Source organism: Ahaetulla prasina, chromosome 8 (assembly GCF_028640845.1).
Source record: "Ahaetulla prasina isolate Xishuangbanna chromosome 8, ASM2864084v1, whole genome shotgun sequence".
NCBI lineage: Eukaryota > Metazoa > Chordata > Lepidosauria > Squamata > Colubridae > Ahaetulla > Ahaetulla prasina.
The window spans coordinates 89,801,773-89,825,792 of record NC_080546.1 but is presented as its reverse complement, the minus strand read 5'-3'; the positions used below and the strand labels follow the sequence as shown (position 1 = coordinate 89,825,792).

The 24,020-nt window shown below is 43.6% G+C and overlaps 1 protein-coding gene across 2 annotated transcripts in view; it reads right to left on the bottom strand.

The window, feature by feature from the left end:
• Positions 1 to 24,020, bottom strand: part of SLC30A9 (solute carrier family 30 member 9) — a 38,495-nt gene that overhangs the window by 6,050 nt on the left and 8,425 nt on the right. For both annotated transcript variants that reach the window (XM_058193176.1, XM_058193177.1), the window contains exons 6-15: positions 21,738 to 21,820; positions 20,702 to 20,760; positions 19,165 to 19,232; positions 17,749 to 17,851; positions 15,999 to 16,054; positions 9,369 to 9,504; positions 5,755 to 5,794; positions 3,021 to 3,092; positions 2,359 to 2,466; positions 548 to 713 (exon numbers count right to left, since the gene is read on the bottom strand). In XM_058193176.1, coding sequence (XP_058049159.1) covers positions 548 to 713; positions 2,359 to 2,466; positions 3,021 to 3,092; positions 5,755 to 5,794; positions 9,369 to 9,504; positions 15,999 to 16,054; positions 17,749 to 17,851; positions 19,165 to 19,232; positions 20,702 to 20,760; positions 21,738 to 21,820 — 891 coding nt within the window. The remainder of the gene's footprint in view (positions 1 to 547; positions 714 to 2,358; positions 2,467 to 3,020; positions 3,093 to 5,754; positions 5,795 to 9,368; positions 9,505 to 15,998; positions 16,055 to 17,748; positions 17,852 to 19,164; positions 19,233 to 20,701; positions 20,761 to 21,737; positions 21,821 to 24,020) is intronic.

Sequence of the window (24,020 nt, the reverse complement as noted above, 5' to 3'; positions counted from 1 at the left end):
GGCAGTAAATCAAACCAGCTGGGAGGATGCCAGGAACTCAGATAAAGCAGTTAAGATGAATTCAAGTGTTTGTTCCCGACAACTGCCTTTCCCATTTGCCTCTCCTTTAAACTCCATCCCCAGGTGTGCCTTGTGAAGGGAATCGGGGCCCTTTCCTCCCTTGTAAGCCACGCAACCCACATTGCTCTCTTCTCCGTTCTTCCCTGCACACCCTAAAATGACGAGCGGGTGTGCCTTGGTCTTCATCAAAAACCCTTCTCCCTTGTTCTACCTCTCCCATGCTCTGCCCAGCCTGACTTTGCCCTTCCCCAGTCTCCCCACAGCCACTCTCCCACTCTCTCTCAGGGGTTCGTCTTCCCCCTCGGATTCAGAAAACAACCCAGCTCAGAGGGCCTCGAGGATCCCACAGTTCAACCCTGGGCGACGAAAGATTCTCTTGGTCATTTCCCTTCCACATTTTCAACATTCCGCTCCCAATTTTTATTCTGGTCTATTATAGACAATTCATCGTTGGGGGCTACGTGGGTCTCCAATGGAGTCCTCTTACCGCACTGCAGGGTCACATTCCAGTAACTCAGTCAGCTTCTGAAGCCGGTCGGGCTGGATGGATCTGCCCAGCAGGGCTTCTGTGTTAGTGTAGATGAGGAATGCCGACACAACTCCCAACAAAGTCCCCACGCCCAGAGAGCCCAAACTGTCATAGTAAGGGTTACCTAACAGAGGGGGGGGAAAAGACACAACCCAATCACCCAATGAATATCACAAGTGGAAATTCTTCGGTATCTCTTCTCATATCCTGCAATTGGGAGATACAAGCGAAGGCATCTCGAGTTCTTCCTAAACTACCCCACAAGCATATCTTGGGGACGGAGTGGGAGAGGGAGGTGACACCAGCTTAAAGTGTGTGTCATTTTAAAGATGAATGCATTGATTTGTTATTTATTAGACCCGTCACATCCTGGACGTAAACTGTTTCAATTTCTCTTCTCAAGACGATGCTGTAGGGAACTGTATGCCATAACCACCAGACTCAAAGTCTCCCCCCGCCCCGCCATAAAATCACTGTTAAACAAATTTCCCACAACGCTGTCTTACGCCCTGAGATGCCAAACCACCTTATAACCAGACTGAAATGGTATAAGGTTTCCTGCCTAAGCAATGGGTTGGACTAGAAGACCTCCAAAGTCCCCTCCAACTCTGTTTTCCTTTCCTTTCCTCTTTTCCTTCCCTTCCTTTTTTCCCTTTCCCTTCCTTTCCTTTTTTCATTTCTTCCTTTCCTTTCTTCTTTTCTTTTCCTCCTTCCCTTCCTTTTTCCCCCTTTCCTTTCCTTCTTTCATTTCTTCCTTTCCTTTCCTTTTTTCCTTTCCTTCCTTTTCCTTTCCACCAAGACAAATTCCTTGCGTGTCCAATCACACTTGGCCAATAAAATTCTATTCTATTCTATTCTATTCTATTCTATTCTATTCTATTCTATTCTATTCTATTCTATTCTATTCTATTCTATTCTATTCCATTCCATTCCTTTCCTTTCCTTTTGTTTCTTCCTTTCCTTTCCTTTCCTTTCCTTTCCTTTCCTTTCCTTTCCTTTCCTTTCCTTTCCTTTCCTTTCCTTTCCTTTCCTTTCCTTTCCTTCCCTTCCCTTCCCTTCCCTTCCTTTCCCTCCTCTCCTCTCCTCCTAGTAGGGCTGAATTACTTATTATCCTTCTCATGACTATAATTTCTTGTTGTATCTCGTGATTTATGTTGAATGCTTATTTAGTATCCTAACGACGATCATTGAATGTTGTATCTTATAATTCATGATGGATTGTATTTTATGATTATGATCATGATTTTTTGTTACTTGTATGTACACTGAGAGCTTCTGCACCGGAGACAAATTCCTTGTGTGTGTCCAACCACACTTGGCCAATAAAGAATTTTATATTCTATTTTTATTCACTATTGACTAGACTGGATTAAGCAGGGGGAGGAAATCTGTTTTGTAATGCTCAAAACACTACCCTGAGAATGTGCGTGCATTTACCATGTAACTTCTGGATTTACTAATCAAAAAGGGTTGTTTACTGGAAGAAGGGAACCATGATAATTATTTGGGAGACAATAACAATCATATTTGTAACTGTAGCAAAGAAGATCAGAAGTAAGTTCTTTTAGACATTTGTCTTTTTCTTTCTCCTCTTTTCTTCTCTTTCTTGGATTTCCAGTGTTTCTCATTTTTCCCCTCCCCTTTTAATACCTTTTCCTTTCTTTTAATCTTTTCTTTATGTTTCTGTAGCTTTTAATCCTGTAGAAACTCTTTCTCACTATATAAGTCTGGCTTTCACCTACCGCTCTGCACATAGCACAAGGACTCACCTGTTAGGGAAGTCAGCCCCATACAGGTAGCAGCTAGCATCACACCAAGAACTGCTGCCGTGTCTTCTAACAGCACAACATTTGTGCTGGGATCACAAGCCTGAATAACTGAACATTAAAAAGAAATTAGTACGCCGATACAATTCCAGAGAGGTGTACACAAATAGATGTCATCAGAATCATTTCCTTCTTTGCCATACAGCTAGTCCTCGACTTACGACCACAATTGAGCACCAACGTTTTTGTTGCTAAAGTGAAACACTTGTGAAGTGAGTTTTTGCCCTTTTACGACCTTTCTTGCCCCCGTTGTTAAGTGAATCCCCGCAGCTGAGAAGTTAGCAACGCGGTCGTTGAGCGAATCGGGCTTCCCCGTTGACTTTGCTCGTCGGAAGGTCGTGAAATGGGGATGACGTGAGCCAACGGTCGTAAGTACGAACCGGTTGCCCAAGCATCTGGATTCTGATCACACGGGCATGGGGAACGCTACGAAGGTTGTAACTACGGAAAATGGTCGTTAGCTGCTTTTTTCAGTGCCGTTAAAACTAAATAAACCGTTGTAACTCGAGGACTACCTGCACCTAAATTATTAAGAGTTATCAAAGCGCATTAAAAACCAAAAGAACGTGGCTGAGCCAATTCCTGCCTTATTAAAATCTACATACCATACTGGTAGAACGTGAGTCCTTTGCCTCGAGCGCTCCTTCGGATTTCGTTGATGGCTACCAGAAGAGTAGCTGCAACGGCATCAACACAATTGTTTCATTAAAGGAGACGACAGGAAAAAATGTCTCACAGTCCCACCCAGGCAGATTTTTATTTTGGTAAAAGAATCTAGAAATCACTTAAAAATGGGATGGGAACCCTGCAACAGTTAAATACTGTGCTTCTATTGTAAGTGTCGCTGGATCAGTGAGATGGGAAGCATCAAAGTTAAAGGTAAAGGTTCCCCTCGCACATATGTGCTAGTCATTCCCGACTCTAGGAGGCAGTGCTCATCTCCGTTTCAAAGCCGAAAATCCAGCGCTGTCCGAAGACGTCTCCATGGTCATGTGGCCAGCATGACTCAATGCCAAAGGCACACGGAATGCTGGTCCCTTCCCACCAAAGGTGGTCCCTATTTTTTCTACTTGCATTTTTTACGTGCTTTCAAACTGCTAGGTTGGCAGAAGCTGGGACAAGTAACGGGAGCTCACCCCGTTACACGGCAGCACTAGGGATTCGAACCGCTGAACTGCCAACCTTTCGATTGACAAGCGCAGTGTCTTAGCCACTGAGCCACCTTGCATGAAAGTTTAACAAATAAAATACAAACAAATAATTCTAAGGATTTTTCTCAGTATTGTTTTCCCTCTGGTGGCACGTTAAGACTTGAGATTTCTCTAAGTGGGGCCAATTTCATTTTGGCCTCCCAAGTGTTTCCCCTTCAAAGCTTAAACCTGGAGAAACGAGGGGGTCAGTTCAGATGATCTCACGAGCCAAGAACCAACTGATCATAATCTGGAGTGGGAAAACTTTGGGGCCCTGAAAGATACTGAAATTCTTGGGCTAGAATCAATAGTTTCATGGACTTCCTTCTCACCTTCAGCCTTTTCTTTTTGCTGTGACCCAGGCCCAAGTAGTTAGTAATAAACTTAATCCGTGGAAAAACAAACGAATTTTATTCGAACAGCTGGGAATTACTTCATTCCCAGCGTCGTTCAACTGAAAGTAAAACAAATGCCTCCCAACACAAATTCCTCAGTTATCTCACAAACCTTAGCCCAATGAGGCAAACTGCCAAAGGCCCTTCCTGGCAAACGACCAGAAGCCACAAAAACAAAGACAAAGAGAAAGCAGAAGACGCAGCTACAACGTTGTTTTCCAGCAAAGCTGAAACGCCGTTGCTGGTCTGTTTTAAGCCTTATAGGAGGGGCCAATCATCTCTTGGCCCTACTTCTAAATCGTCCTTTATAATATATATAATATATAACAATAGAGTTGGAAGGGACCTTGGAGGCCTTCTAGTCCAACCCCCTGCCTAGGCAGGAAACCCTACATCATCTCAGACAGATGGTTATCCAACATTTTCTTAAATATTTCCAATGTTGGAGCATTCACAACTTTTGCAGGCAAGTCGTTCCACCAATTAATTGTTCTAACTGTCAGGAAATTTCTCCTTAGTTCTAAGTTGCTTCTTTCTTTGATCAGTTTCCACCCGTTGCTTCTTGTTCTACCCTCAGGTGCTTTGGAGAACAGCCCGACTCCCTCTTCTTTGTGGCAACCCCTGAGATATTGGAACACTGCTATCATGTCTCCCCTAGTCCTTCTTTTTATTAAACTAGACATACCCAGTTCCTGCAACCGTCCTTCATATGTTTTAGCCTCCAGTCCCTTAATCATCTTTGTTGCTCTTCTCTGCACTCTTTCTAGAGTCTCAACATCTTTTTTACATCATGGTGACCAAAACTGGATGCAATATTCCAAGTGTGGCCTTACCAAGGCCTTATAAAGTGGCACTAACACTTCACGTGATCTTGATTCTATCCCTCTGTTTATGCAGCCCAGAACTGTGTTGGCTTTTTTAGCAGCTGCTGCACACTGCTGGCTCATATCTAAATGGTTATCCACTAGGACTCCAAGATCCCTCTCACAGGTACTACTATTGAGCAAGGTGCCACATATACGGTACCGGTGCATTTTGGTTTTTTTGCCTAAATGTTTGCTTGAGATGCTCTTGCCTTCTGGCAGCTCTTCTCATGCGTGCATTAGGAACAGGCTCCTCCTGTTCCTCTGCCTCACTACTGTCAGCCTCTGGAGGCTTCGGAGTCCGCGCATCACTCCCAGATGGCCCTGGCCCTATCTCAGCCTCATTGCTGTCTGATTCCATTGCCAGCTCCGTAGGCTGCTGACGGACCGCAATACTTTTTAAGAAATCCACTGGGTTCCCTAACATCAAGGAAGTAACAGTCCTTTTCTTTCTGGCCAACAGACAATTAACCAGGATCCAATCTGATCCAATCGGTCGCCAGGACCAGAGATTTAGTCTTTCAAAGATTCATGCTGGAGCCCATTTTTAGGGAACTTCTCGCTTAGCAAAGTGTGGGCTTTGGGCTGTTTTGGGTGTGGTATTTATATGGGGCCTGTTTTTTTCTTTTAATTGCCAATTGGGGTGATGATAGTTGGCTATTAAGTCAATAACCAACCAACCTGCGGGAAAAGTGATCATGTAAGAGATCGCTGGAATATATGCTGATACTGTATAATCTTGTTAATATTGGGTTTTTTTATTTGTAGGTATTAAACAACAGCATTCTAACAGGGTTAGAATGCTCCCATCCGTAAAGGTCTTAATTTGTCTAAACAACAAACTACTGCATACTTGTAAGTTTTGATATATTTTTTCTAAAGGTGACATACCTCCTTCTGAGACCAAAGATCCTGCTAAAATACAGTAAGCCTGAAAGGAACAGACAGGAGAAAGAAAAAGAGAAATTAGTTGTGAATAATAATAACAACAACAACAACAAATTGTACGTTTCGGTTTTCTACAACTGTGATATCTCGCGTGTTGTGTTCAAATACAGACAGATCGTCACTTGGAATACAACACGCCAGATATCACAGCTGTCGAAAACCCAAAAAGTACAATTTATTGACATCGCGGTACCAGGAGATGCCAGAGTCAAAGAAAAAGAACTGGGAAAAAATCACGAAATATCGCAACCTGGCCATCGAAACTACACGGCTATGGATGAAACATGTAACAGTGATACCCATTGTCATTGGGGCACTTGGTACCGTGTCCAAGAATTTTACAAGATATATCAACAAATTGCAGCTTCCTGCAATAACACCAGAGGAACTGCAAAAAACTGCGCTACTCAGAACATTGTAGATCTTAAGAAAGTACTTGGTTGATACCTAGGATGCTGGCAGCAACCCCTATCAACCATCAGCACCAGTCAATGGTATTTGTGATGCATTTTTGAATGTTCAGTTGACTAAGTTTCATGTTTAATGAATAAAATAATAATAACAACAACAACTACTACTACTACTACTACTGTGGGATTTCCGAACACAGACTGATAAAGTTTTGGAACACAATACCCCGGATATCACGATTGTGGAAAAGAAAAAAGTGTGGATAGTCGACATTGCTATACCTGGTGATGAGAAACAACTTGAAAAAGTCACCACATATCAAGATTTGAGAATCGAATTGCAGAGACTCTGGCATAAACCAGTGCAGGTGGTTCCAGTGGTACTCGGCACACTGGGAGCTCTGCCTAAAGACCTAGGCAAGCACTTAAAAGCCATTGGCGCTGACAAGATCACCATCGGTCAGCTGCAGAAGGCCACCTTACTGGGATCTACTCGCATAATTTGCCGATACATCACGCAGTCCTAAACGGTTGGGAAGTGTTTGACTAGTGATCTGTGATACGAAATCCAGCATCGTTATCTCGTTTGCTGCGTATACTGTCATTTTGTGTAAATAATAATAATAGTAATGAAGACTGTGCTACTCGAAACAATATACATTTTAAGAAGGTACTTGGTTGATACCTAGGACGCTGGCAGCAACCCAGATCAGCCATTAGCACCAGTCAATGGTATTTGGGATGCCTTTTTGAATGTTCAGTTGACTGAGTTTCATGTTTAATGAATAAAAGTATAATTATTATTATTTACACAAAATGACAGTATACACAGCAAACAAGATAACGATGCTGGATTTTGTATCACTAATCACTAGTCAAACACTTCCCAAGCGTTTAGGACTGCGTGATGTATCGGCAAATTATGCGAGCAGATCCCAGTAAGGTGGCCTTCTGCAGCTGACCGATAGTGATCTTGTCAGCGCCAATGGCTTTTAAGTGCTTGCCTAGGTCTTTAGGCAAAGCTCCCAGTGTGCCGAGTACCACTGGAACCACCTGCACTGGTTTATGCCAGAGTCTCTGCAATTCGATTCTCAAATCTTGATATCTGGTGACTTTTTCAAGTTGTTTTTCGTCGATTATTGTTATTGTTGTTGTTGTTGTTGTTATTTGAATGTTCAGTTGACTGAGATTCATGTTTAATGAATAAAGTATATAAGAATAATAATAGTATAATGATAAAACTAGGATGCTGGCAGCAACCCGTATCAACCATCGGCGCCTGTCAATGGTATTTGTGACACATTTTTAAATGATCCATTGACTGAGTTTCACGTTTAATGAATAAAAGAGATAATAATAATCTGCGTAACGTGATACCAGGAATTATCTGTATCTTGAGATGGGATTAAATCCTTTCTGCATATTTTTGCATTATGGTCAGTAAGCTTCAGATATCTAAAGAGACTCTCTGCTCTCCATCTTAAAACAATAATTATTTCCCCAAATAGTGTAATAGAGCACCAATGGTTTCCTTGTTCTATAGTGGCTTGATTTGGGCTGCAAATACATGACTGAATATGTGTTTGTTCATCAGTCTGTCTGTCTGTCTGTCTGTCTGTCTATCATCTATCTATCTATCTATCTATCTATCTATCTATCTATCTATCTATCTATCTATCTATCTATCTATCTATCTATCTATCTATCTATCTATCTATCTATCTATCTATCTATCTATCTATCTTCTATCTATCTATCTATCTATCTATCTATCTATCTATCTATCTATCTATCTATCTATCTATCTATCTATCTATCTATCTATCTATCTTCTATCTATCTATCTATCTATGTATCTATGTATCTATCTATCATCTATCTATGTCTCTATGTATCATTCATCTATCTATCTATCTATCTATCTATCTATCTATCTATATCTATCTATCATTCATCTATCTATCTATCTATTCATCTATTCATCTATCTATCTATTCATCTATCTATCTATCTATCCATCTATCTATTCATCTATTCATCTATCTATTCATCTATCTATCTATATCTATCTATCTATCTATCTATCTATCTATCTATCTATCTATCTATCTATCTATCTATCTATCTATCTATCTATCTATCTATCTATCTATCTATCTATCTATCTATCTATCTATCTATCTATCATCCATCCATCCATCCATCCATCCATCCATCCATCCATCTATCTATCTATCTATCTATCTATCTATCTATCTATCTATCATCTATCTATCTATCTATCTATCATCCATCTATCTATCTATCTATCTATCTATCTATCTATCTATCTATCTATCTATCTATCTATCTATCTATCTATCTATCTATCTATCATCCATCCATCCATCCATCCATCCATCTATCATATCTCTATCTATCTATCTATCTATCTATCTATCTATCTATCTATCTATCTATCTATCTATCTATCTATCTATCTATCTATCTATCATCCATCTATCTATCTATCTATCTATCTATCTATCTATCTATCTATCTATCTATCTATCATCTATCTATCTATCTATCTATCTATCTATCCATCACCCCCAAAATAAATGTATTTGTGTGAGAGAGAGACGAAATCATGTATAACTGTTGAACATTCATCCATAGAGAATTAAAGGCAGTCCTTGACTGACAACAGTTCATTTAGTGACCATTTGAAGTTACAACAGCACTGGAAAAAAAAAAAGAGTTCTTCACACGGTCCCCTTGGTCCGTCTGGTCAAAATTCTGATGCTTGGTAACCGACTCATATTTATGACGGTTGTAGTGTCCCGGGGCCATAAGATCTCCTTTTGTGACCTTCTGACAAACAGCCTAATAACGGCAGGGATTCACTTAAAGCCTGTGTCAAGAAAGGTCATAACCAAGGGCAGCATTCACTTTAACAACTGTCTCCCTTAGCGACAGAAATCTTGAGCTTAATTGTGGTCGTAAATCGAGGGCTACCTGTTGCTCCATAGGTAGTTTCATCTCACCAACTTCCTTGTCTCGTTGTTGTCTTGAGATTTAAAGTGGTGAGGGGGGAAAAGCACCAGAGAATTTTATGGCTATCACGCACAAGACATCCAGCTAAAACAATATTTCAACGCAACGTACCCAAAGAAGGGATTCTATTGGCTGAGGATTGAGTAACCCTATAATCCCGTGATACCACGAGAGACCGGCTCCCATCATGAAAATGCCAACGCCGCTAATCAGGGATGCGATGTAGCGCATGTTTGTGAAGCCATACCTGGAAGGGAAGGAGAGGGGGGGGGAAAAAACACATCGATGTGACTAAGGAAGGAAAAATGGAAATGTCGGAGAGCAGAAGGCAGCACAATTGAGATCGCGTTTGGCAATCCATTCGGAGTGAACGAGGGACAGACAGACAGACAAACCTTCAAAGCAAATCCGGACTAAGGAAATGCAATAATTTAAATTAAATTAAATTAAAAGCAATAGCAGTTAAAGCTTACGGGACCGCCGACTGCCACCAGTAGCCTCCCAGCGACTTGTGCGCTCCCACAGAGAGGGACTTCTCCAGGTACCGTCGGCCAAACAATGTCGGTTGGCGACCCCCAGGGGAAGGGCCTTCTCTGTGGGGGCTCCTGCCCTGTGGAATGAGTTAGCTCTGGGGCTACGCCAACTCCCTGACCTTTAAGCGCGAGCTTAAGACTCCCTTATTCCATCGTGCAGGGTTGGCCTAATTGCAATTTTAACATGGGTGGTTTTATTAGGGTTTATTTTATATTTTATTAGTTTTAAATTATTGGGCCAATTTTGAATTAGATTTTTAATAATGTTCTTAACGTTTGTTTCTGTGCGATTTTATCTTGGCTGCAAACCACCCTGAGTCTTCGGAGAAGGGCGGTATACAAATTTAATAAATAAATAAATAAATAAGTCCCCTGCAAGCCATTTACAGAGACAGCATATTTTTCACCAACAATCTGGGTCCTCATTTTACCGACCTGGGAAGGATGGAAGGCTGAGTCAACCGTGAGTTGGTCAGGATCGAACTGCTGGCAATGGGCAGAACCAGCTTGCAATTCTGCATTCTAACCACTGCACCACGGAAGGAAGGAAGGGCAATAGCCTTTAGACTTATACCAGTGCTTTCCAGCCCTCTCTAAGCAGTTTAGAGTCAGCCTCTTGCCCCAACAATCTGGGTCCTCATTTTACCGACCTGGGAAGGATGGAAGGCTGAGTCAACCGTGAGTTGGTCAGGATCGAACTGCTGGCAATGGGCAGAACCAGCTTGCAATTCTGCATTCTAACCACTGCACCACGGAAGGAAGGAAGGAAGGAAGGAAGGAAGGAAGGAAGGAAGGAAGGAAGGAAGGAAGGAAGGAAGGAAGGAAGGAAGGAAGGAAGGAAGGAAGGAAGGGCAATAGCCTTTAGACTTATACCAGTGCTTTCCAGCCCTCTCTAAGCAGTTTAGAGTCAGCCTCTTGCCCCCAACAATCTGGGTCCATATTTTACCAGTCTGGGAAGGATGGAAGGCTCAGTCAACCTTTGAGCTGGTTAGAATCAAACTGCTGGCAGTTGGCAGAACCAGCCTGCAATTCTGCCTTCTAACCACTGCGCCACCACGGCTCATATGCATTTTGCTCCTTATTAATGCAATTTTACACCCAGCAGAGTTTTCCTCATCTTGTTTTATCTGAAATCAGATTAATCATCTTCCTATAATTTAAAATGATGTTTTCATCCCTGGGTGGATTTATTGTATTTATTAAATTTAGATGACCTCTATCTCATCCAAGGCAATTCTAGGCTGCTTAGAAACTAGTGACTGGTAGTCCTCGACTTATGACCCCAACGGAGCCGAAAATTTCTGTTATTAAGTTGAGACATCTGTTAAGTGAGTTCTGCTCCATTTTACAGCTTTTCTTGCACGGTCGTTAAGTGAATCCCTGCAATTGATAAGGTAGTAACCCGGTTGTTAAGTGAATCTGGCTTTTCCGCTTGACTTTGCTTGTCAGAAGGTCGCAAAAGGGGATCACATGACCCTGGGACGCTGCGACAGTCATAAATGTGAGTTGTCAAGCGTCCGAATGCAAATCACGCCGACTATGGGGAATGCCGCAATGGTCATAAGTGTGAATAACAGTCGTTAAGTCATTTTTTTCAGGGCCGTTGTAACTTCAAACGGTCACTAGATGGACTTACGTCAAGGACTACCTGTACACAGAATTAATGAGCAGGCACATAAATGCCAAGGAGTAGCAGCCGAAAGCTTCCAATAAATAAACGGGGGTTCAATAGATATATTCTTTTGATGCAGAAATGTCAGGGAGCCAAGTGAGAGGAAAGAGCCACAGGTCCTCACAGAGTCTCCAAGGGATCAGGGGAGCTTGAGATTTTAGACAGGCATCACAGCACGTGAGGGAGGGGAGATCAACCCTCCATCTTCCATTGTGCCTTTGGATAATTTAGGCTTTGTGCGATGTAGAAAGCCTCAATGTTATCAATGGAAGCTATTTAAGTTGGAAGAGGAGTTGGAGGAGGGAGGAGGAGATGAAGAAAGGTGGAGGAGGAGGGGGGAGGAGGAGGAGGAGGAGGAAGAGACGAAGATTCTGATGATTCTTCTGTGAGGACTGCCTTTGGGAAGCCACATTAACCCTAATCGTTACCAAGATGGAATAATGCTCCAACACAATAGCTCCCTAGATCAAGAGAAGTTTTCAGAGTTGGGACAAATGAAAGAAAAGGAGAGTGTAACTTTCCGTGGGTAAAGAGGGGAAGTGCCTATTCTTGGAAGGATACTGAGATGCAGAAGGTTGAAGAGGAAGAGGAAGAGGAAGTAGAAGAAGAAGAAGAAGAAGAAGAGGAAGAAGAGGAGGAGGAGGGGGAGAGAAGAAGAAGAAGAAGAAGAAGAAGAAGAAGAAGAAGAAGAAGAAGAAGAAGAAGAAGAGCAGGAGGAGGAGGAGGAGGAGGAGGAGGAGGAGGAGGAGGAGGAGGAGGAGGAGGAGGAGGAGGAGGAGGAGGAGGAGGAGGAGGAGGAGGAGGAGGAGGAGGAGGAGGAGGGGGAGAGACGAAGAAGAAGAAGAAGAAGAAGAGTAGTAGTAGTGGTAGTGGTAGTAGTAGTAGTAGTAATTTACTTACGGGACCGCCTACTGCCACCAATAGCCTCCCATCGACTTGTGCGCTCCCACAGAGAGGGACTTCTCCAGGTACCGTCGGCCAAACAATGTCGGTTGGCGACCCCCAGGGGAAGGGCCTTCTCTGTGGGGGCTCCTGCCCTGTGGAATGAGTTAGCTCTGGGGCTACGCCAACTCCCTGACCTTTAAGCGCGAGCTTAAGACTCCCTTATTCCATCGTGCAGGGTTGGCCTAATTGCAATTTTAACATGGGTGGTTTTATTAGGGTTTATTTTATATTTTATTAGTTTTAAATTATTGGGCCAATTTTGAATTAGATTTTTAATAATGTTCTTAACGTTTGTTTCTGTGCGATTTTATCTTGGCTGCAAACCACCCTGAGTCTTCGGAGAAGGGCGGTATAGAAATGTGATAAATAAACAAATAAATAAAATAAATAAATTTTGCTTCTCCTCCAAGAAGCTTCATTGGTTTTGGCAGCATGGTGGGGGCAATGGAAGGATTGGTTCCACCCCCATTTTCACTCTGATACAGGTGACCCTGAGGGCACAGAATAAACCCCCAGGTGTCCTCAAAAGCTCTGAATGCTAATGACCACATGACTGCCAAGAAATACGATCCTCCACAATCTCCCCCACCCCATCCTGTCATAGATAACCGTTCCATCGCTCTCACCATCCTGCTAGAATCGACGAAGCTTCTTGGATGAGAAGTGAAATGTCTTCTCCTCCTTCTTCCTTAAGGAAAGAAACGGCCCCAACGCTGCCTTTTGCAAAAAGTACCTTTGAGACAGCTATGACCCAGGTGACTGAGAATCTCCACAGGTATTTTAAAAATGTTACAACCATAACGAGTCTGGGAAGGATGGAAGGCTCAGTCAACCTTTGAGCTGGTTAGAATCAAACTGCTGGCAGTTGGCAGAACCAGCCTGCAATTCTGCCTTCTAACCACTGCGCCACCACGGCTCATATGCATTTTGCTCCTTATTAATGCAATTTTTACACCCAGCAGAGTTTTCCTCATCTTGTTTTATCTGAAATCAGATTAATCATCTTCCTATAATTTTAAAATGATGTTTTCATCCCTGGGTGGATTTATTGTATTTATTAAATTTAGATGACCTCTATCTCATCCAAGGCAATTCTAGGCTGCTTAGAAACTAGTGACTGGTAGTCCTCGACTTATGACCCCAACGGAGCCGAAAATTTCTGTTATTAAGTTGAGACATCTGTTAAGTGAGTTCTGCTCCATTTTACAGCTTTTCTTGCACGGTCGTTAAGTGAATCCCTGCAATTGATAAGGTAGTAACCCGGTTGTTAAGTGAATCTGGCTTTTCCGCTTGACTTTGCTTGTCAGAAGGTCGCAAAAGGGGATCACATGACCCTGGGACGCTGCGACAGTCATAAATGTGAGTTGTCAAGCGTCCGAATGCAAATCACGCCGACTATGGGGAATGCCGCAATGGTCATAAGTGTGAATAACAGTCGTTAAGTCATTTTTTTCAGGGCCGTTGTAACTTCAAACGGTCACTAGATGGACTTACGTCAAGGACTACCTGTACACAGAATTAATGAGCAGGCACATAAATGCCAAGGAGTAGCAGCCGAAAGCTTCCAATAAATAAACGGGGGTTCAATAGATATATTCTTTGATGCAGAAATGTCAGGGAGCCAAGTGAGAGGAAAGAGCCACAGGTCCTCACAGAGTCTCCAAGGGATCAGGGGAGCTTGAGATTTTAGACAGGCATCACAGCACGTGAGGGAGGGGAGATCAACCCTCCATCTTCCATTGTGCCTTTGGATAATTTAGGCTTTGTGCGATGTAGAAAGCCTCAATGTTATCAATGGAAGCTATTTAAGTTGGAAGAGGAGTTGGAGGAGGGAGGAGGAGATGAAGAAAGGTGGAGGAGGAGGGGGGAGGAGGAGGAGGAGGAGGAAGAGACGAAGATTCTGATGATTCTTCTGTGAGGACTGCCTTTGGGAAGCCACATTAACCCTAATCGTTACCAAGATGGAATAATGCTCCAACACAATAGCTCCCTAGATCAAGAGAAGTTTTCAGAGTTGGGACAAATGAAAGAAAAGGAGAGTGTAACTTTCCGTGGGTAAAGAGGGGAAGTGCCTATTCTTGGAAGGATACTGAGATGCAGAAGGTTGAAGAGGAAGAGGAAGAGGAAGTAGAAGAAGAAGAAGAAGAAGAAGAAGAGGAAGAAGAGGAGGAGGAGGGGGAGAGAAGAAGAAGAAGAAGAAGAAGAAGAAGAAGAAGAAGAAGAAGAAGAAGAAGAGGAGGAGGAGGAGGAGGAGGAGGAGGAGGAGGAGGAGGAGGAGGAGGAGGAGGAGGAGGAGGAGGAGGAGGAAGGGGAGGAGGAGGAGGAGGAGGAGGAGGAGGAGGAGGGGGGAGAGAAGAAGAAGAAGAAGAAGAGGAAGAGTAGTAGTAGTAGTAGTAGTAGTAGTAGTAGTAGTAATTTACTTACGGGACCGCCTACTGCCACCAATAGCCTCCCATCGACCTGTGCGTTCCCATAGGGAGGGCCTCCTCAGGGTGCCGTCAGCCGAACAATGCCGACTGGCAGCTCCCAGGGGAAGGGCCTTCTCTGTGGGGGCTCCTGCCCTGTGGAATGAGTTACCACTGGGGCTACGCCAACTCCCTGACCTTTAAGCGCGAGCTTAAGACTCTCTTTTTCCATCGTGCAGGGTTGGCCTAATTGCAATTTTAACATGGGTGGTTTTATTAGGGTTTATTTTATATTTTATTAGTTTTAAATTATTGGGCCAATTTTGTATTAGATTTTTAATAATGTCCTTAACGTTTGTTTCTGTGCGATTTTATCTTGGCTGTAAACCGCCCTGAGTCTTCGGAGAAGGGCGGTATAGAAATGTGATAAATAAACAAATAAATAAAATAAATAAATTTTGCTTCTCCTCCAAGAAGCTTCATTGGTTTTGGCAGCATGGTGGGGGCAATGGAAGGATTGGTTCCACCCCCATTTTCACTCTGATACAGGTGACCCTGAGGGCACAGAATAAACCCCCAGGTGTCCTCAAAAGCTCTGAATGCTAATGACCACATGACTGCCAAGAAATACGATCCTTCCACAATCTCCCCCACCCCATCCTGTCATAGATAACCGTTCCATCGCTCTCACCATCCTGCTAGAATCGACGAAGCTTCTTGGATGAGAAGTGAAATGTCTTCTCCTCCTTCTTCCTTAAGGAAAGAAACGGCCCCAACGCTGCCTTTTGCAAAAAGTACCTTTGAGACAGCTATGACCCAGGTGACTGAGAATCTCCACAGGTATTTTAAAAATGTTACAACCATAACGATGGTTGTAGGGAGAACGATAAGGAGAACTGGGTGTCTGCCACATATCCATGTTCTCAGCTTCTCACCGCTTTAAGACATGCGGCCTTTAGCTGTCAAGAATGAGAAATTCTGCCAGGGATTGTCTTAAAGCACCAAAAACTGTCGATTTTATTTTCCCAAATTTTAAGTTATTTCACTGAATCTGAGCTTCGGTTAAAATGTCCGAAAGATAAGATAAGATTTGGGCAATTGTTGATGGGTTGTGGTTTTGGTTTTTTTCCTGAAAACAGAAAATTTCAGAACAAGAAGAAAAAAGAAAAAGGTTCAAAATCCTTACGGATGGCTTTGGTCAGGTATCCTCACCGACTGGCTGATCCCCAACGCGAGCAAGGCCTGTGTGTGGAAAGAAAAGGGGGCAGAGACCCCCACAGGAAAAAACAGGATAACTTGATGTTTAATTTTAGAAGGTTTCACCAAAGTCAAGCAACTGCATTAAAGCCTTATCAATTTTTACAATTGTGGCAATGCTTTAGTACAAGGATCCCCAACCTCTCGGACCTCAGGGACCATCAAATTCATAATTTTAAATTCCGCAGACCACTAATATGATCTGCCTAATGACCGGCTGGGCGGGTATGGCTAGGTGGTCATGTGACTGAGTGGGCGTGGCCAACTCAATGTCACACACGTCAAAGGGCACCTTGCCAGCCTCTACTCGCCACTCCTCGCCTGCCCACCCGAGCTCCTTAGAGCCCCAACAGGAAGCAGTTTTTGGAGCTTAACAGTCACCAAGAGAAAGAGTTGGCAAAATAGCTGGATCAGTTCAAATTGGATTTGACCGAGAAGGAGGCTCAGCAGAAGCACCTCACTGAGGACTAGGAGCATAGGCTTTCCAAGCAGAGGGAAGACCTGCTGGAGTGCAAGGCCAGGTACCGGTGCCTGGAGGCTCAGCGGACTGAAATGGTCAGCCAGTTCCAAGCAATGATACAGTCCCACTGGAACGAGGCGCTCTGGCTCTTCGCCACCAGCAGCACTTCCCTCCAGCCTTCGCCCAAAGCCCCCCACCAGGAGGCTGAAGCAGACCCCAAGTTGGAATTTCTGCCCCCCTCCGACCCACACAAAAAGACTCTCTGGGGGGGAGACTCTCCACAGCAACACAAACGTTCATTGCACGTATCCGTCCCAGGGGCCGCAGTTTGAGGACCCCTGATTGAGTGCAATATAAAAAATGGAAATAATTTTTCTGAGAACCACCAAAATTTTCTCACGGACCACCACTGGTCCATGGACCACCGGTTGGTGACCGCTGCTTTAGTAACTTTAATAATTTAAGTACAGGTAGTCCTCAACTTACAACAGTTCATTTAGTCAGCAAAGTTACAATGGGACTGAAAAAAAGCGACTTATGGCCATTTTTCAGAGTTACGACCAATGGTCATGTGATCAGAATTCAGACGCTTGGCAACCGGTTCATGCTTGTGGCCGTTGCTGTGTCCCAAGGTCACATGGATCCCCTTTTGCGACCGTCTGACAAGCAAAGTCAATGAGGAGCCCAGATTCACTTAACAGCCAGGTTCCTAATGTATCAACGGCAGTGATTCACTTAACAACTGGCCAGAAAAGTTGTAAAATGGGGGCAAAACTCACTGAACCACAGAAATGTTGGCCTCCATTGTGGTCCTAAGTCGAGGACTACCTGTACCTTCAGGGAACCTTATTTTGAAAAAAAACGGTCAGAAACTCCAAAAAAACAGAATAGCATCCAATGATCATAAGACTGGGGATGAGAATATTAAGTTAGCTGCAATATCACAAGACTGATCTCCTAAAATTGCATACTTCCTGTCAATTTCCGCCCCCGTTTTACTGGCCCATTACACCTCTTCATTTTAGCAGATATTAAATTAAATTGGTTGGATTTAATAAAATTAGAGAAATGGATAAAAGCGGAAGAAAGATTTGAGGGGAAAGACAAGACAGTTAACAAAATTTGAAATGATTATAAAAGAATGTGAGGTGAATGGGAAGAATTGGGAAAATATACAGAACTCCCCGAGAAGCGCAAAATTGCAAATTTTGCTACTTACTTGATTGCAAGTATCTGCTAAGGAATGTATGGCTTCAGAAAACATGCTGGCAGAACCCGTGTAAACCCAGGCAAGGAGCTTGAAGAAAAAATTCAAGCCGTTTCTGCGGAAGGAGGAGAAACTGTCGTCACCAGGAGGTAAATGACACACTCACAATTTTTGGGAGACTCCACAAAACTTTAAATACTCAATGCCGCTCTTGGATCGACAAATGGATAATGAGATTGGCGAGCTGCCTAATATAGTCGCAAAACCATGCATTTGGGAATGAGCAGGACAAGTGCGGGAACTACCAAAATGTTGATTTAGAGGTCCAGCGCATGTGAGCCACAGAAATTCAAAATATACGGCAGCTTCCGCCTTCCCACTACTGTGCAAATCCCCATGCTCCTAATATGGCTCTGCACTACATCCTACAACATCTTGACTCTCCAAAGACCTCCCCTTTGTAGACTTTAGTTCTGCATTCAATACCATCATTCCAGACACTCTTCTAACTAAGCTAAACCAGCTACAGGTACCTGAACTGACTTGTAAGTGGACCACAAGCTTCCTAACAAACAGGAAGCAGCAGGTGAAGCTAAGCAAGATCACATCAAATACCTGTACAATTAGCACAGGGGCCCCCCAAGGCTGTGTGCTCTCCCCACTTCTCTTCTCTCTGTATACCAATGACTGCATCTCCAATGATCCATCTGTTAAATTATTGAAGTTCGCAGATGACACAACAGTGATCGGTCTCATTCGAGACAATGATGAATCCACACACAGACGGGAGGTTGAACAACTAGCCTCTTCTGGAGCCTGGGGAGGGCCAAAACAGCCTCCCCCACACCCCCAGAGGCCCTCCGGAGGCCAAAAACGACTTCCCAGAGCCTCTACGCGAGCCCTGTACTTATCTGGCATCCAAAACAGGCCGCGTGGAGACTCCTGGGAGGGGGAGGGGCGGCGTGGGCAGGGCCAGGCAAAAATCAGCTGGCCAGCGCACGCTTGCGCCCTGGAGCTGAACTAGGGCAATGGTTTGCATGCCCGTAGATATGTGGCAAGCGTGCCATAAATTCGCCATCAGGGCCCTAAGCTCTTACAACTTGCCTCCAGAAGTTGTGGATGCCCCAACACTGGAAGTTTTGTAAGAAGACACTGGACAGGTTTTTCTGAATTTTTTTTTTCAGGGTTTCCTGCCTGAGCAGGGGGTTGGACTAGAAGACCTCTACGGTCCCTTCCAACTGTCATTCTTTAGTCTAATATTCTAACTCAGCCAACTTTTAAGCTTTCCTTTCTAAACCAAAATTCTGATTTCCGATAAAAGCATTACCCAATATATGGCAACATAATAAAACAGCAGTGAGCCGTGCCAGATTAAGCTTTGCAGCGTCTATGTTTTAACACGTAAAGAAAAAGAAAAAGAAAACTTACATGCAAATAGCGACCATCACCACTTTTCCTGGACCGCTCAGAAACACAGCTGACGCACGGGAACGTGGCTAAATTAAAGACAGAAGCACGTAGTTTAAGACAAACGACACGCTTCCCTCTATGTGTTTCATAAACAATGCAATGGTTTTACAAATACGATTTCGGATATTGCCTATTTTAAGCAAGAGTGTACGAACGACTGTGCGTTGATGAGCGCTTAGAATAAAGTCAATCAGATCTATACCTGAAAATAATGCTTCTGGAGGGGGGGGGAAAAGCAACCACCAGCCCCGATTTATTATTTCTTACAAGAAATAGATCTTCTACTAAAAGGGAAGATCAACTTCAACTCACCCAAGCAAAAGCAAAAAATGTTTGATGACTCTCCCTGTCCGCCAACCACGAAAGTTCATGCCCAATCGTCTTAAATGTTCTCCATGCCTTTACTGCCCCCAGGTGTTAAGTCAAGGCACGAATTGGCTAACAGGTAGGGTAACTGCGATTTATAATGGGCGAGTCCCAACTATTGACAAGCCTGCAAGGGAAGTCTGCAGGATCTTTGTGACGCACACAAGCTGGTCGTTCCGTGCAAAAGGAATGGCAAGAAAGCCTAGCGGATGAAGAACTGTCCCTCGTGAATAAGTGTGCTTTTACTGAGAGAGGATGGGAGCTGGGTGTGAGAACGGAATGTAAAAAAATGTCAAACTTTAGGACTGTTACCCAAAACACCTCAAGTGAACCCCACTGGACATTTATGGAAGGGCTCTAGGAGAAGGGAAAAACACTGTGGTTTACGCAGGAATATTTCAGATCTGGCTTTTCTCCACTGTAGCTGCTTGACTTCAGTAAAAGTTATACCTCCCACTGCAAATGGGAGTCGAGGGTCTTTCTTTCCTAAACGCCCACGCTGGGACAGACCTGACACTCTGCTTAATTTGGATTAAACCACCTGTGATCCTACTTGCAAAGGCTGCAAAAATCCTGGCTGTATTTACCCTGCAGACCAGATCATCGATAAGCTGCACACAGATAGATGTCCAGCCATGACAACTTTTAAAGACCTCCTGTGGACATCAATTCCCAGAATTCCTCAGCAAACATAGCCGGCTGGGGCAATTCTGGGAGTTGACATCCACAAGTCTTAAAGTTGCCAAGTTTGGGGGACCCCTGACATAGACAATGATCTCATGTAGGCAGGTGTGGCCACCGTCTTCTTTCAAACTTTACAAAGGTTGCCTGATACAAACCTTCACTTCAGAGGCCATTTAGCCATTGAGATCATTTAAACTGAGAATAATCCATCTTGCCCTCCAGCCAGGAAGATAAGTGTTCTAGGAATTTTGAAACTAGGATAGCGGGAAGGAGGGCCCAACTTTTGCCAAGTAGGCAAGGAAAAAAGCAGAGGTAATTATTTGGACTTAAGACAACAGATTCCACACTCGGTAGAGACAGTAAAAATTACACAGTTACAACACTAATTGCACTTAAAAAATAGGCCACACATAGGCTTTTACAACCAATGTTAAAAAAAAATCACCTTCGTTTCTCCTTGGAAATTTCGGTATTCTCTCAACAATTTCTGGCTTCTAAATAATTCTGTAAAAAGAACAGAGAAAGATGGAAGAAATAATGCTGACAGCAATAACAACTGCTGCTATGGTCAAGAAAACTGGAAAGTATTTACTGATCTGAAAAGTGACTGCTATTAAAGGTATTTAAATCTTAAATGTCTTTAATAAAGAAGAGTCAAGAATTTGTGTAACAGAATTCTACAGATCTTATGTTTACAGTAATCAAATCCCTGTACTCACCCCTATGTAATTTTAGATTCGTCTTTATAAGAGTATAAGGTAAAAGTAAAGGTTCCCCTTGCACATATGTGCTAGACGTTCCCGACTCATCTCAAACCCAATTCAACCCAGCTTCCCCTCATCATCATCATCCTCTTTTAACGACCCCATAATCCCTTGCGGTGGGGGTGGAGTCTGGGCAACTGAATGGAGCTAGCAGAGTGTTTTCTGGCAGGATGCCCTTCCTGTCGCCAATGCAGTTTTGTTCAGCATCATGCCTAGAAAGAGAAATATCTGCCTCTACCTAGGATCGAACTCACAGCCTCCTGATTGTGAAGTGATAGCTCCACCTTTAGGCCACTGCACTACTTGGTAGTCAGTACCACATCTTGCGTGTATAATTACTGCAAATCATCATTTAACAACCCCATAATTCAGGGGTTGCAGGGTGGAGGCTGGGCAACTGAATGGAGCTGAGTGTTTACTGGCCGGATGCCCTTCCCTGTCGCCAATGCAGAGTTTTGTTCAGCAGATATACTCTCATTGTGCCCAGAGAGAGAAATATCTGCCTCTATCTAGGATCAAACTCACAGCCTCCTGATTGTAAGGCAAGGGGCTCCATCTCTAGGCCACCACACCATTCATCAACCCAGAATCCCCTGCTTCCAATTAAAATCTACTTCCAGAAGATCTTAGAGGAGCCACACACAAAACCGCAATTTAATTAAATACACCGCCGGATGTCCCTCGCAATCAAAACTACGAAGTGTGTTCTAAACTTACTTTCCATGTATTCCCTTTCGGCTTCTATGCGCCTTTTCCTCTCTCGAGCAAGAGCTTCGGGGCTTCCCCAGACTTCTATAGACCTGTTTCACAAAGGGGGGGGGGGAAAGACACAGATCTGACTTGCCAACACTTTTGACGATGGGGAAAAAAGGGGGATATGTGACATGCTCTCTGGAAGGTGAAATAGGCCAGGGGTCTCCAACCTTGGCAACTTTAAGACTTGTTGTTGTGTCTTGCCCGCCCTCAGAGCAGCCGGGGCCTTCTTACCTGCTCCCCAACACTGAGGAATGTATGCCTTCCGGCCCAAGTCCTGGCTCCATGCCCCCACAAACTGCAGAAGAAGGAGCATCTCCCTGCCCCAGCCCTGACTCCATGCCCAGGCAAACGGAGCAGCTAGACCCCTCCCCCTCATCCACAGCAGGTGAGCCTGAGGAGGGTTTACTCCCAAGAACAGCTGATTGGAGTGACCCTCGCATCAGAAGATTGGAGAGGCGGAGGCAACAGAGGGAAGGGAGGGGCAGGCCTTAATGAGTGCTGAGTCATGGAGCCACACCCCATGGCCTATATAAAGGAGCTACTTTCTGGCAGTCTCTGAGTCAGGCAAAAGTCAAACTTATCTTGCTGAAGTCACTTACTGGTCTCCTGCCTGCTCTGAGGACTTTGCTAGGACTTTGGGCAGAGCTGCAGAGGCAAGCCTGATTCGGATTTCCCGGACCCAGCCGTCAGCGGAGGAGTGGGACACGACACTTGTGGACTTCAACTCCCAGAGTTTCTCAGCCAGCTGAGGAATTCTGGGTGTTGAAGCCCACAAGTCTTAAAGTTGCCAAGGTTGGAGACGCCTGAAATAGGCGGATGGAGAACGTTTGCCTGAGCTAACAAAATGGGATGTTAACCAAGCTAAGCTGAGGAAAGAAGGGGGAGGAGCCTGCTAATTTTGGAAGAAGTTTTGAACTCTTCCTAAATCGAGCATCACATTAGGATGCTTGTGTCCAGGCGTCCTTCGACATGCTGCTACCCGGATGATTTGAATGGTAGGTTGGGTGCTCTTATTACAGTTTATCTGTCTCACAGCAGATTTCCCACAATTCAACCTTCAATATTTCCACTCGGGTATCTTCACTGGCACAGCAAGAATCAATGACAAGAGAGGCACGATTCGCTGTGTCTCTCAAGTGTGCCATGGTGAAAAAAAAAGGGAAATATGAAATCAATTAATTTCTGGAATGAAATAGGGCCTCTGTGGCTCAGACTGCTAAGACAGTCTGTTATTAACACAGCTGCCTGCAATTACTGCAGGTTCTAGTCCCACCAGGCCCAAGGTTGACTCAGCCTTCCATCCTTTATAAGGTAGGTAAAATGAGGACCCAGATTGTTGGGGGCAATAAAAGTTGACTTTGTATATAATATACAAATGGATGAAGACTATTTCTTGACATAGTGTAAACCGCCCTGAGTCTTCGGAGAAGGGCGGGATATAAATGCAATTTTAAAAAAATCAATTAATTTCTTGTTTATGTCAAGGGTCTCCAACTTTGGACCCTTTAAGACTTGTGGACTTCAACTCCCAGAGTCTGGGAGTTGAAGTCCACAAGTCTTAAAAGGACCAAGGTTGGAGACCCCTGGTTTATGTGGTTTTAGTCGAAATGCTTTGGCAATGCTTTTACTCCCTACTATTTTTTAAGATTCTTGTCTAATCTGATGATTGGTTAGATGGTTGGGAAAACACCAGGGTGGATAAAAATCTATAATTTAAATTAAAAAAAATTAAAAAAATCAATTTTTTAAAATTTAAATTGGATTTTTTTTTAATTTAAATCAAATTTATTTCAATAAAATGCTTTTGGAGTAAAAAAATCTATCTAAAGATAGTTTTCTATTTAAGATACACAAATAGTTTAGTTTATTCAGCATGAAATGGAGTTATGCAGCACGAGGCTGTAATACTCTGCAATATTGACATTTTTGGTTAACCCATTCAACGAACCCGAGCTCTGCAAGCTGTGATAACATGCACTGCATTGACGCACTCACACAATTTTGCAGTAACCATGGGGATAAATCATAAAGCAAAGTTCAGGAGCATTCCTTTATCCCGTTGTTTTGCAAATCTATGTACGCTACAAACTGTTTTGATCGATTGAAGAGAAATGCATCTGTACCACTCTAAGTGGGAGGAGGAAGGGCAAGCAGTAAAAATGAAGCGACTTATAAATATAATATTAAAGAGCACCTGTCATTTCAGATCCGTCCTGGCAGCATCACCTGTTAGCGGGCATCCAC